Below are 13109 nucleotides of genomic sequence, written 5' to 3' on the forward strand. Positions count from 1 at the left end.
AAACAAAATGCGTAAGCTTGCCAATGAAACATTAGGAAAGCCCAATGCAGCAAATCTTGTTCAAAAAAAGAAGTTCATACTCTTCTTAATGTTTTTTTTCACATGAGGAAAGAGCACACAAAATTACTACTGTATGACAACGCACTAAAGAAAGAAGATGCTGAGCTATGATAAAATGAGAAATTTGAGTTTTGATTGGTTCTTTGGTTTTTTTTAAGTGGTATCCCAGGGATATAACTAAACGAGGAAGCAAAGATTATCCATTATTTATTTTTAGCCTTTTGGTTTTTTTAAATGAAGTTTGAAGCAGATTGACACAAAAGAATATGACTGAATGTTTGTTGATACTTTATGTCCTCAAATTTTGCAACCAAATTTGCCAGGAGACTGAAGGCTTAAAACATTAACTTCCCCACAAAATACCTGCAGCTCCCACCTCCCAAAGTCACTTTGTCTCATCCTAACAGTTGCCGAGCAGCTAAATGCTCTGCAACACTACCAAACAAAAACAGCTAAGGGAAAGTAGCCATGAAGCCTCTCAGAACATTCTCTTGTGCACAGATGACAAGTCAAATGGGCAGAAAAGCAATAGGGAGATGTTGATGCTATTGAGTGCATTATCAGGCACATAAACATTACATGAGGGTTATGAACGTACAGCAGTTCACCTGAAAGGCTCAAAGTCATAAAAATCAACCTTAGTTATTCTGCTGCTTATAGAAATAGTATTATTTCCCGTTCTGAAGAGTTCTGGCCTTGATTTAATACGTGTTTAATCATAAAACCAAGAGCCATTTTCTATTATAGTTATGCACATAGAATTGCTTGCATATAGTTTGGCATGCGTTAAAAGTATTGTGTTATTCAGAACCTTAACTTTTAATTTCTGTCAGTACATCTCAATATCTTATTCAGACTCTCCATATTCCCCTCTGCAAGCTTACAAAAGAAATAGAAAGAAGACTAGCAACTATTTTGAGATTTGTTTACAGAAAATACTCAAATCTTTCCCTACATACATAGTTTATAGCTCAGAGTATATGTGTAATTTATCCTTTGTTTCTTTATTTCAATTCCAACCCATGGAAAATAATTTCAACATTATCCATTTAAATTCATATTTGTACATATTACAGTTTAAAAAAGAAAAAAGCATACATGCACTTCACAAGCTATATGAAGCTAAAGCTTTTTTATGAATATATTTATATTAACATTAGATGGATAGAATACTGCAGTAAATATTCATAGAAAGCCTTTTAAGCTTTTTCTCCCACCAAAAAACATTAATCTAAGCAAGTGGTTTCCCTTTAAGATTAAAACATTCACACTCAAATTCTAGATCAAATGCAGTAAAACACCTCACGTTGCAATTAACAATATATTATGATGCAAGAACAACTTTCAACATACGTACTTTCTGTTATGCAGTAATATAATATTCCTTGTCTCAAATCCAAGAGTATACAAGCACTCAGATAATCTTCATGCACTTTCTCAACAAGCCAAATAAATCGTATACAACCCAGAGAAATATTTACCTTAAAAGTCACTGTTGCCTTTGTACAGTAAAACCCAACTGAAATAATAGGATCCTTGAGGGATTGAGATTTCTGCTGATGTAGCATTGTTCCATCACCAATTCCACTAGAATCATTCTCTTCATCATCATAACTCACAATAGCAGGAACAAAAGACCAAGCCCAAGAAACCCATCCTTGTTGTTGGTCATCATCTTGTTGCAAATAAGGATCTTGATTAATATACTGTGTAGGATATTGCATTACTGGGCTTGTTTCATCTTCTGCGCCTTTTAAAACAAAAATTAAGGCAAATTGCAAATCAACCGTGCTTGAAAATTAATCTATTATCCTGAAAATTATAGTATGTGAAATTTATCTAGGACAGTTTCCACATATCCAGTGGTATTGGTTTATAATGATAGAAAATAAGTAGAAATTTTCAATTTCTGGATATAAGTTTTCAAACACTTGTTTGATTCCTTAACACTTACCTCCCAAAAAAAAAAAAAAGCATCTTTGCAATAGTTTTATTATCACACATTTGCAGCAACACCAGAATTTGTCATCTATACCACACACTTTCAAGACTTCTTCCATTAAAGTCCCTCTGAAGTTGCAAATTAAGCCCTACTAAATGATGATATATTACTATCTTGTAGCTTTCAATTTTAAAATGAAATTAAAAAGGATTTCAATTGCAAAAGCTATAAGGTGGTAAATATAAATACAGCACAGATCAAAAAATTAAGGTTGAAAGCCTCCTTTGTTTAAAAGTCATCTTTTCAAAGAATTCAAAGACACAAGTTAATCTACACTCAAAAAAGCTGGTATGCCACCTGCCAGTGAAAAAAAACAAATGTTGGTCTTTTGTCAAAAAATATTAGAGATAGCATACCAAACAAAACAAGGATTTCCCCAAAGATACACAATCCAAATGGGTAAGTAACACTGTCCCTGTACAAACAGCACAATTATCTTAGCCTATCTTGCTTCATCACCACTCTGTATGGCACTCCCGAGGGGTAATAACTATTTCAGAATTACCATAGGTAGTATACGATGCAGAACTGTTCCCACAGGGAAACAATATTGACTGTATTATTTAACTGAAGTAGATATAATCCCTTCTATTTACTTATTTTTAAACTCAGAGATCCCACTCTTACAAGTTTTAGGGCTTTTAGTCTTTAGTCTAATTATTTATACATTTGTGCAATGGGAGAAAGCATAAGAAAAACCACTCATGAGAATCCTCTGCCTATGCTTAGAGGCGAGGACAACTCCTTGCACAAGGGCAGTGCAAGCTTCCTTCTTGCTCTCTTTACAAAACAGTGTCAGAGATCAGCTTTCAATCCAAATTTAAATTCTGAAACACAGGAAACAGAAGAGGTGCACATAAAGTCTTGGAAACAGCCAAGAGGCATAACTGTCAGAGGTAGATGGAAAGAGAATTGATATGAAGCATGACTTGAAGAGTTTCGCTCAGGCTGTTGCTGGCAAGCACAGAATAAATGGTGGAAGATCTGCCAAAAGACAAAAAAGTCTGGAGGTGTAGGACCTGGGTCATGCATAACAGTCTACAAAACCATAAAATTCAGCCATCGTTTAGCATACCTCTTGCTGCAGTATGTGTATACACAGAGACAACAGTAAAAGATGCCAAGTAATAGTTTGGTTTATAGTATTTATTAATATTTTGGAAACCATTAAAATAAGACGGAAGAGTACCTAGACTAAAATTGTGGTATCTATATACTGTGAGAGAGAAGACAGAAAAAGAGGAAGATACACCTATCTTCTATCACAGAATTAAAACCTACAACCATTATGTAATCAAGTCAAACTTTGGAACAAAGGCATATCAGCCTAGTAAGCAACTCACAACATCCTCTAAACACTTCAAAGCATAAATGTAATGTACATTCCTTTATAACAAGTAATGCATGAAGGGGAAAGTCGTTCTGGTTTTAACTAACCACACGAACCACTGCAGCAACTACAAACATATAGAATAGTGAAATATAATGATAAAACCCTATGTTTTATGTACATGAGTTTAAAGATAAAATGCTCCTAACTCATCACGTTTCTAAACCCACTCTTGCTAGCCACCCATAACAAGATCACACTGGAAATATCTTGCTTCACAGTGTAGGGTAATGATTCCAGCTAAGAAATATATTTGACATAAACTACCAGATTGCAGTGTGACTGTATCTCACTGTTTCCATGTTCAAATGAAGTTTGATCTTCAGAAAGTCACCATCCTTTCTTTTAAAGGGTTTGAGATACTTACCTCTAAGAGTCTGGAAACTCGTGTGTCTCACCGTAAGTCTGGAAATAACTTAGTAGAAAATTGTCCTCTTTGTATTTATTTATTTTTCTGCCTGTATTAGTTTTCAGCCAGGTAAGGCTGATCCAGCCTAGCCTGTGGCTACATAAATGCAAGTTCTGGCACTAGGGAAGAGGGAGGGAATGCATCACCATCCCTGCTGGCAACAGCATGAACTTTCATGAGGTTGAATCAACCATGAAACTGCATAAATGAAACTTGCCAAGTACTTCAAGGAGCCAGCTGTAGATTGTTCATGCTTGTATCATTAAATAATGCAGATATTAAAATTCATTTCCTCATCCATATTTTACCAGCTACAAGATAAAGAAGCTATTGCAAACTCACAGCTAAGATGACATTATCATTAATTATGAATACAAAACTTAAGGAATAAATCATGTTTGGAAAAAAAAAAAAAGATAAATGTGCAAGGAACAAGAGTTACCTGGCCAATAACAGTTTTGGTACTGACCATGAGAATGCCATAGGCCCTTAAATTTGTCCTTGCAGCATGAACTGTTTTTGAAGAATCTCAAATGTAGCAACACGCACACTTTCAGAGTAACAAATATTTTCTGCATGATTTTCCTTAGCAAATATTTATTACATAAGGAATGCACAGAAATTATTGAAGAAAAAAAAAAGAAAAAAGTGCAATGTTTGTCAAAGTTCCTTACCATATGTTTATACTCTTCAGTGGCTGTGTTGCCAAACTGAATTTTATCCGAAAGATGTTCATTTAGGATCTATACCATAAAAAGACAATAAACTGACTGCCACAAGATAACTCATAATATTTCCTATGCTAGTAACTGAAATTTTTGATGTTTAAATAGTTTTTCTTCACAGTATATATTAAAAAATAGTGGCTTATATTCTACTGCACATACGTTACACTAGCACAGCAATATCAGTGAAGGAAGTTGCATGTAACTGGAAATTATACCAACACCAGCAGAAACTAAAATGCTATGTACCCACTCTAGTCGGAAAGGTATTTTACATCTTTGAAAAGCAAATGTACCCATAACACTTTCTAGCTGAAAATCTGATGCCATCATAACTGCAGCATGAATACAATATTACAACAGTAGCACACTCAGGTGACAGTACTTTTACACATTTAAGAGGTATCACACTTATTTTGTATAAGACAACCCACCACAGTCATTCAGGTAGCCAGGAATCAGTACTGCAAAATAGCAAGGCTTAAAGGTTTCTTCTTATTTCCGCAGTGAGAACATCATCTTCCTTTAAAGTCAAACCTCTGGATCATACTAGACCAGAAGACATTCCCACCTTACAGACAAACATAAAATCAAGGGAAGAAATCATAATTCCCTTTTACTGCTGAGTTGTACAGTCCACCGGTTAGGGAAAGTGACTGTAACATACAAAAGCTTCAGGTTCAACTCTAGAGAGCCCACTTTTTCATAGCATGTACCTCCATCTATTAAACTTCCCCAAGCTTATACTCCTAGTCTACCTGTCTTGTCTTACTGCAAAGAGAAACTACCCTAGTGAAGGACTGATAGATAAGGAGGAAGAGAATAAATCAACTTCCAAATTTGTTACAAAAATTTCAATTACAGAATGAAGCCACAACAGCTCTGAAGTGCTGAAATAACACCAATAATTACTCTGAAGTACTCCACATGATATTACTTGAGGTCGCTAATCAATTATTTTAAAATTGCAATTACTTAAACAACATCCCAACCACAATAAAAGCAGGAACAAATGTACGAGTTAGTTAAGGGTGAGCTACAAAACAAGGGGCAGTGACTTTTAATACCAGAATCAGGACAAGAGGTAGGAGATAGTTCTATTTTAATGGCAAAGTAGACTAAATAATGTGAAATATCACAACAAAAGGGCATGTGCCTCTGGATTGTGGTACAAGTCACTGGACAATTAATCTCAAAGCGGTAAGTGCAGATACCCAAAACGGAGAGGAATGTGTTAGTTGTCTGACAATGCCAATCCAAAAAGTATTTGTTTCATATCCTTGGAAATACATGTTGCTCACTGGAAGCATTAAAAAATTGCTTTCTGCCATCTACATTAAGCCAGTTTTAATATCAGCAGCAGAAAAACTGGTCTAATATTTAAGCTTTTATATAGTAAGTAAAAAAATGAAGGTCAACCTGTAACTTATGCCTTTCAAAGATTTAATCAGATTTTTGGGGCCTGTACTTAAGGTGTATTAATATTTTTCAAGAAAACAGAAAATGGCAAGGTAATATAAAATAGACATTTAAAAGGCATTCATAGAACTCTAGTTCTCCACGTAAAGGTTTTGACTCCTAAAACAATAAAAATATAGAAATAGAAACAACTTTAATCTCCCCAACTTAGGAACTTTACAATTTGGGCTTTTCTTTTTAATTTGCTACTCATTTTAACTACTGCTCATTTAACTGATGTTAACAGATGTAAGCAATTCTATGTGCCTAAACATGTATTCCAAATTAATGAAATCTGGCCATCTCCATACACTGAGCTTGATACCCATCCTCAGCATATGGGATCCCAGCAATCAGTTACAATGCACTATTATAGATGTCTACAACGAAGTTACTCACTGTCACGCTGGCTGTCAAACAGCTGCACAGTACACTGACCCCACAAGCCCCATTCCGCAGGCATCTGTCTATGCTGCATCTTTACAGTCTGTTGAAATATGAATTGCAACTATACCTACTGTTCCTTGGGAGGATACCAAAGTATCTAGACAAAGAAAAAGCTCTAATGACTGGAGGGAAAAAAAAAAAAGTAGTAAAAAAAGACTGTGGGGTTTACTACACAGATCATTTATCCGACAAAACACATGAAAACATGAAGAGGTGAAACAGTATTATGTGCAGAGATCACATGTATATCTTCACCTCTTTAACCCTCAAGAGAAGAGAGAAAGTGCAGGAACAAGAAAAATACACAGGAAAGTGTAATTTGGTGCACGCAATCTTTTATCCTGACATCATTTCAGTCAAACTGGGGATAAACTTTCTCCACTGTTCAGGAATAACTCTGCTCTTCCCAAACTCTTCAATACAGTGCACAGGTGCTTTTCCTCAGTCAAGTATGGATAAATAACTTTCAGTTCTCCCATTTTCATCCTAATAGAATATTGCAGAGTCAACTCCCTCTCCAACAGCTAATACATAGATTTTCTTACTGCCACCAACTATTTGCACCTGGTTTTCTCAGTCAATTCAAATCTCATTATTCAGCTCAAAGCTGGCAATATATTGAATTCATTCGTCTTGATCTGCTTTTCGTTCTATTGGTATCCCCAAAAATTCCCCACGCTACTGTTCTTACCACCAACTTTTCAATAAGGAGCACTTCAGCCCATTAAAGATTTGAGTTTCATAGGATGTATGCAACATTTTATTCTGTTTAGTACTGCAAAATTGTTAACCACTTGCATTCACAAAAGGCCATCTTTATTTTCATTTATTTTTTTTAGAGTAAAGATCTGACAGGGTCAGTGTGCTTTACAAATATTAGAAAATTTCACAATAACCCTTTAGGATAGAAAGGTACTGCTATTATTGCCATTTTACAACTGGGAAACATGCTTCATGCTGGAATCACATCTGCCATGGATTTAATTTCATGAAACAAAAAAAAAAAACCCACAACCACCCCAACGAAAAACTTTCATAATACATCATCTCAAGGTAATCAGAGAAGGCAGCACCAGGAACTGTTAAAATCACTCTTGGAAGCTCAGTAGCTCATACTGCTCATGATTCCAGGTTCTCACATCTGTCCCAAGGTTCTTGCTCAGCATCTCCTAACATACCTTGCAGACTCATCTCAGCTGCCTGCCCACCTACCCTGCACCCCTCTCAGCCATGCAACTTTTCATTTGTAGTCCACTGTCTATATTTCTTTGCCCAGCAAGTGCCAGGCCTCCTCTACTTGAGCTTTTCCTGTTCTTCAAACTTCTCAGATCATTCTTTACTTAACCAGCTCTAGTATCTCAGCCTTAGATCATCAACCTCAGCAACTCCATCCAACTAAAATCCAGCTCTCCCTTGCATCCTGGCTTCTTGTCCTCTTTCATGCCTAAATCGTTTTAATTTCTAGTTACATTAGCCAATTTTTTTCACCACAAACCAAAAGCTTATTCTCAGGTCCCAGCCTGCCACAACTACAACTGCTAGTTCTGCTATAGGCTCTTGTCCAAACCCTTATCACTTTTGTATCTCTCTGCACTGAAATATATCCATTTCTTCCTTTGCGCTACCAGCCCAGTCAAACATCCAAGACCACTATGCAGGCAGCCCTCAACCCCTCAGAAGCAAAAGCCTTGTCAGCCCTGAGAAGCAGAACAGTCCAGTATGCAAGCAGTGTTAAGTGAATTTACATACCAAACTAAAGCAAGTTTCTACCTGTATTTCTAACCTGCAATTTTACCTGTGTACTTTGAACATTTTCAGCTTAACAGCATTGGAGCAGATTTTACTCAGGCAGCAAAATGTATTTATGTGACACAGGCTACCCTGCTGCCAAATGTCAAGGTCTTGGTCTTACGTTTGGGTGTACAAGAACAAATAAACTGCTGCCACAATATTCTTAGACTTGGAGAGGTGACTGATTTTATGTCAACAACATAATAGAAGTAAGTTCCATCCAAAAGACTAAGAATTAGTGATAACCGAACCCTGTAAATTCTTTAAACTGAAAGGGTGAGGACTGCTTACTAATAAATACTGGGTTAAACTGCTTACTGAATCTTCAGAACCCTTTCAAAGAGTTATAAAAATATCATCTATACAGGAGGTCTGTACATTATTAAACTGCAAAGAATTTAGGCACAATTCCAGTGGAATTAGTCTTGGATTTCATGAAGCGTTACTCTTGGAAAAAAAATGTGGCTAATATAGCTCAGCAGATAATACATGTCATTTATTACTGTACTTGATTACATATTTTTTTATGAAAATAGTAGCACATTCGAAGTTTCCTCAGAAAAGTTCAAATCTGTGGTTGGAAATTTGGATGACAAATGCAGCATGAACTGCTAAGAAAGTGGGGTTTTTTTTTTTTTTTTTTTCCTTCTGAGACAGAGAGATATAATATAAAGTTGTAAGAAAAAAGTAAACTCACAAACTGATGGTATGGGTAACCTGGTTAATGGCAATTTGGCACTCCTGCTTAACTGCACTGAATGAGAGGAAAAAAATAATTAGATATTTGAAAGTTTTATTTATGTGTGTGTACGTGCACGTACACACATGTGTGTACATATGCCTACATATATACTAAACTATGCAGGAAACAAGAATAAATGGTACGAAGGAAAACAGCTGGTAACAGTTTTAGCCTCTATGTGGCAATGTATTTTGCAGTGAAGATAGAAATGGACTTCTATAATTGTTTCTACAGCTCTGGCTTGGCCACCCAATAATTGCCATCTGTTTTGTGTTCTGAAGGAGATAGTTCTGTCAAATAGATACGATCATATAATTAAGTACAATGACAAAGTTTGAGCACAGCTTAGTTGAATAAAAATTGCATAGGAAATTACAGATTCCCTCCCTGGTAGTTCTTGTCAGTGCAACCTTAGTCTAATTTCTGATCCTTCTAACAGCTCTTGGGTACATCAGTGTGAAGTTACAAGATATTATTTCTTTTTTAGATGGCTACTTTATGAAAAACTAGGAAGCCACATTCACAGTTGTTCAAAAAAAGAATGCAAATGAGATTTACAGAGAGCAATTGCATTGCAACCTTCCTGAAGGCATACATTAGAAATAAGGATGACAAGAGACACACTGCCAAAGATTTTACTCATATTTGGACAGAAAAATCTCAAATTCCATTCCACATGCAGAAAAGACTGAGTACTTGTAGGCAGATGCCTTTTGTTTTAATCTTAATCTTTCCTTAAACTATATTTGTTTCACCACCCATCTCACACCCTAACCAAAAGACGACAAACAAACAAAACCCACATACCTCTCCTATCCAACTTCCATCCTCTTCCAGAGTTACAGCTGTTCATCCTAGTCTTCTCATTACCCAGCTAATCTTTCTCTCCAATCCTTAGATCTTTTCATCTGAAACTCACTACCTACCAGTCCCAGCTGTTCTCATATTGACTGACATGATTTCTCTATTTTTTCAATGTCTTTTCTATATTCAAATAGTCCTTCTTGCCTTCGTAGCTCCAGGAATCCAGCTACAAAGTTCAAGCAACTCTAAATACATCGTAATTTTCTACAGCATGAAATCTCAGCCCAATTTGGATGAGCTTTGATGAGAACAAAAGATATTCATGGTAGAAAGACAGAACCCTCTGTCTAAAAGCAAGGGTAATGCAACTCTTCATAGAAAAGTTCTTTATCCTTTCTCGTGAAAACAGTACAATTAAAACATTGGTTAAATGCAAGGAGTTCTTAAAATGCACATTAATGATCTTCTAATAATTGCTTTTTGAGACTCATGAGAAAATTAAGTTAATATTTTCAGAATATTAAGTACTTCTAAACATATGTCTTGCATAACAAACTCCACATTTATTGTACGGCAAACAGTTTCTACTGCAGAAAACAGAGCTTTAGAGAAAATACAAGAGAACTATTTACAGACAACTTATTTATTTGCTCAGCTCCACATAGCAGGAGCATGACAGAAAATTCTACATCTGGCATGCCAGTGAAACTGTTATCTGTGCCAACCAACACTGTAGGCTCTATTTTGACAAAAAAGTTTCCACTGCTGTCATTTTTCCAACAATGTATTTATTTCTCTGAAACCAGAGAAGACAGCAACACAGGATAAAAAAATTATAAACTTATGTAAATTAAAACTGAATATTTCTTAAACAGAACAAAATTAATTAATTTAATAGTTTACACAAAGTTTCAAACTCTTGTAATACTATAAACATAAGCATGCTTAAGAGTGCCACATCACTTTCACATATAATTCCAAGAATTTTCTAGAAGTTATCATGCTCTGGCCTGTGTGGTAAATATCTCTTCCTACTCCCCCAGATCCAAATTCAACCTTGGAAATACATCCAAAACTTATGTCTTGAGGAGATTAAAATTAAAACACAAATCTCTAAATAAGTTCCTTGTTTTGACAAGTAAATTAACTTCTGCCCTACAAAAGCATAAAACCAAGAAAATTCAGAATTTGGAATGACAGTCCATCCTCCCTCTTCTTTTCTCTTTTCTTTAGTGCCTGATACATTACAAAAACTGCTGATTCAGGTTTGGATGTTCAAGATCATGACACTCCTGACTGAATTACTAAAAAAGCTAGTATGATAAGTCAACATGACTGCTACACTCTTCAGTGTTCTGTGTTTATATTTTACATAGAAGTGAATAAATAAGTATTTAAGTTCTAATAGCTACTTTGAAATTTTATTTCCCTTAGGTTTTAACATAAACTAAGCACCTACATGCCTTTCTTATGTTACTGCACATTCCTACTAATTCACCTAACATAAAACCTCAACATTCAAATACATGACATGATACAACTAGAAAAGAAATTAAAATACAGTAGCAAAGTTGTTAGCTCCCAACAAAGCCTCATAAATTTGAGGCTGGAGTGAAAGTCTCACAGCTCAACATGCATCACTGCTGTAACCCTACCAATATTCCGGAAGCAGCAGATGGGAAGCCATCACACAAAGGTACAGAGAATTCACCCCTCCTCAGTGCAATGCTCCTCAAGAAACCATGTCGCAGTAAGTTACCATAAAGGATCATATAGAAGAGGGAATGCATGTTATACCAAAAAAACCAAATAAGACTAGACAATGTAAAAAGGACAGAACTACCAAAAACATAATACAAAGTAATACTTTGCTGTTTAGAACAAGTGTTTTATTAGTTTGAGCTTCTCAACAAAAATTTTCAAAGAAAAATGAAAAAACACCCACATCACTTTGAAACTGGCAGCAGCAACATTTGAAATAAATAAAAGAGAAAAGTCGAAGTTGCCTAAGGACAGGTGCCTTGTTGCACGATATAATGACAGATAAATCCAAAATATCCCACTGTGTCACAACTCCTAAAATCATCTTTTTAGATAAAGTTTAACCTTAGTCCGGACCATCAGAATACTTTTTGGAACATAACATGAAAAAGATGTTACAGCACTGCATACTAAGCCAGCACAATTAACTGCCTCTAACAAATTGCAGACTGACAAGACAATTTCCAATGACTAGCCTTGGTCATTTATATTTTTTTTAAAATGAAAAAAATGTGTTTAATTTTTTTTTTAAGTAAAAATTATTTTTACCTGTGATATTTCCCAACATATCTTTAGTGTGGCAACTCAAATCTTCACTTTCCCCATCTTTGAAGCTGCTTATTTCTCCATAATAAAGAGCAATCCCAAGTTGCATTATACGTATAAACATAGGAAGCTGCTGATCAGAGATTGACAGTTTCAAGCTTTCGACTAATGTGTGAATCTATAAGGTGAAAAAGAACAAAAGGAAATAATCAAAGCTCTGTCATCATTATAGCCAAGTTTTAAACCCTACAACTCCATATTCATTTTATATGTACATTCTAATTTCTAAAAACAAAAGCTACAGTACAACATAAGGCAAAGGGCTGCAAATGGTGACTGTCAAAAACATATACTGTTTGGGTTGCTACACAAGAGATCTTCAGGTTGAAAAGTCAAATGTAATGTATTTTGCATATATTTTTAATTTTTTTTTTTCTTTCTACAATTGTTGCTGAAGTAATTTCTAACACATAAGTCACAAAAGTGCATGTGATAAAAATTTTCATTATAGAATTTCATAAAAAACTCCACATGTTGAAGAAAACCTACACATACTATTTTTAATATACCAGGTCCTTCATTTCAATTCAAATACTCATATGGCCATTACCATATCCACAAATCTCCAAAGTTGCTCTAAGTAAAAAGCATACAGCACACAGAAGAAATAGGGGCATTTGACAAATTGGACATGATTACTAATTAACTTCTAGCCTTAAAGTTCACAACAGCTTAGGACTTCCTAAATCATATCATGAGTCAAACAAATGCAGTATCCTAACTGAAAGAGTGACACTTCTAAATTATAAGCTTGAGAAATGCCTATCAAAATTCAACTCAAAACAGACTATTTTGCAGTGCATAGATCTGAAGATTATTTTTTATTAAAACTTGGGAAAAGCCTACTATAAAGTCTGTGTCTTAGTTTAAAACAGTTCTCAAATAAACAAATGGGCACTACTGGTATTCGTTAA

The 13109-nt window shown here is 35.2% G+C and overlaps 1 protein-coding gene across 1 annotated transcript in view; it reads right to left on the minus strand.

Moving 5' to 3' along the window:
• VPS13B (vacuolar protein sorting 13 homolog B) overlaps window positions 1–13109 on the minus strand; it is a gene marked incomplete at both ends in the record, with an annotated part of 485525 nt that overhangs the window by 415784 nt on the left and 56632 nt on the right. Inside the window, 2 exons of the mRNA XM_081996267.1 lie at window positions 1542–1810; window positions 12139–12313. Coding sequence (XP_081852393.1) covers window positions 1542–1810; window positions 12139–12313 — 444 coding nt within the window. The remainder of the gene's footprint in view (window positions 1–1541; window positions 1811–12138; window positions 12314–13109) is intronic.

Source organism: Phaethon aethereus, assembly GCF_964289735.1.
Source record: "Phaethon aethereus genome assembly, chromosome: 2".
Lineage (NCBI taxonomy): Eukaryota > Metazoa > Chordata > Aves > Phaethontiformes > Phaethontidae > Phaethon > Phaethon aethereus.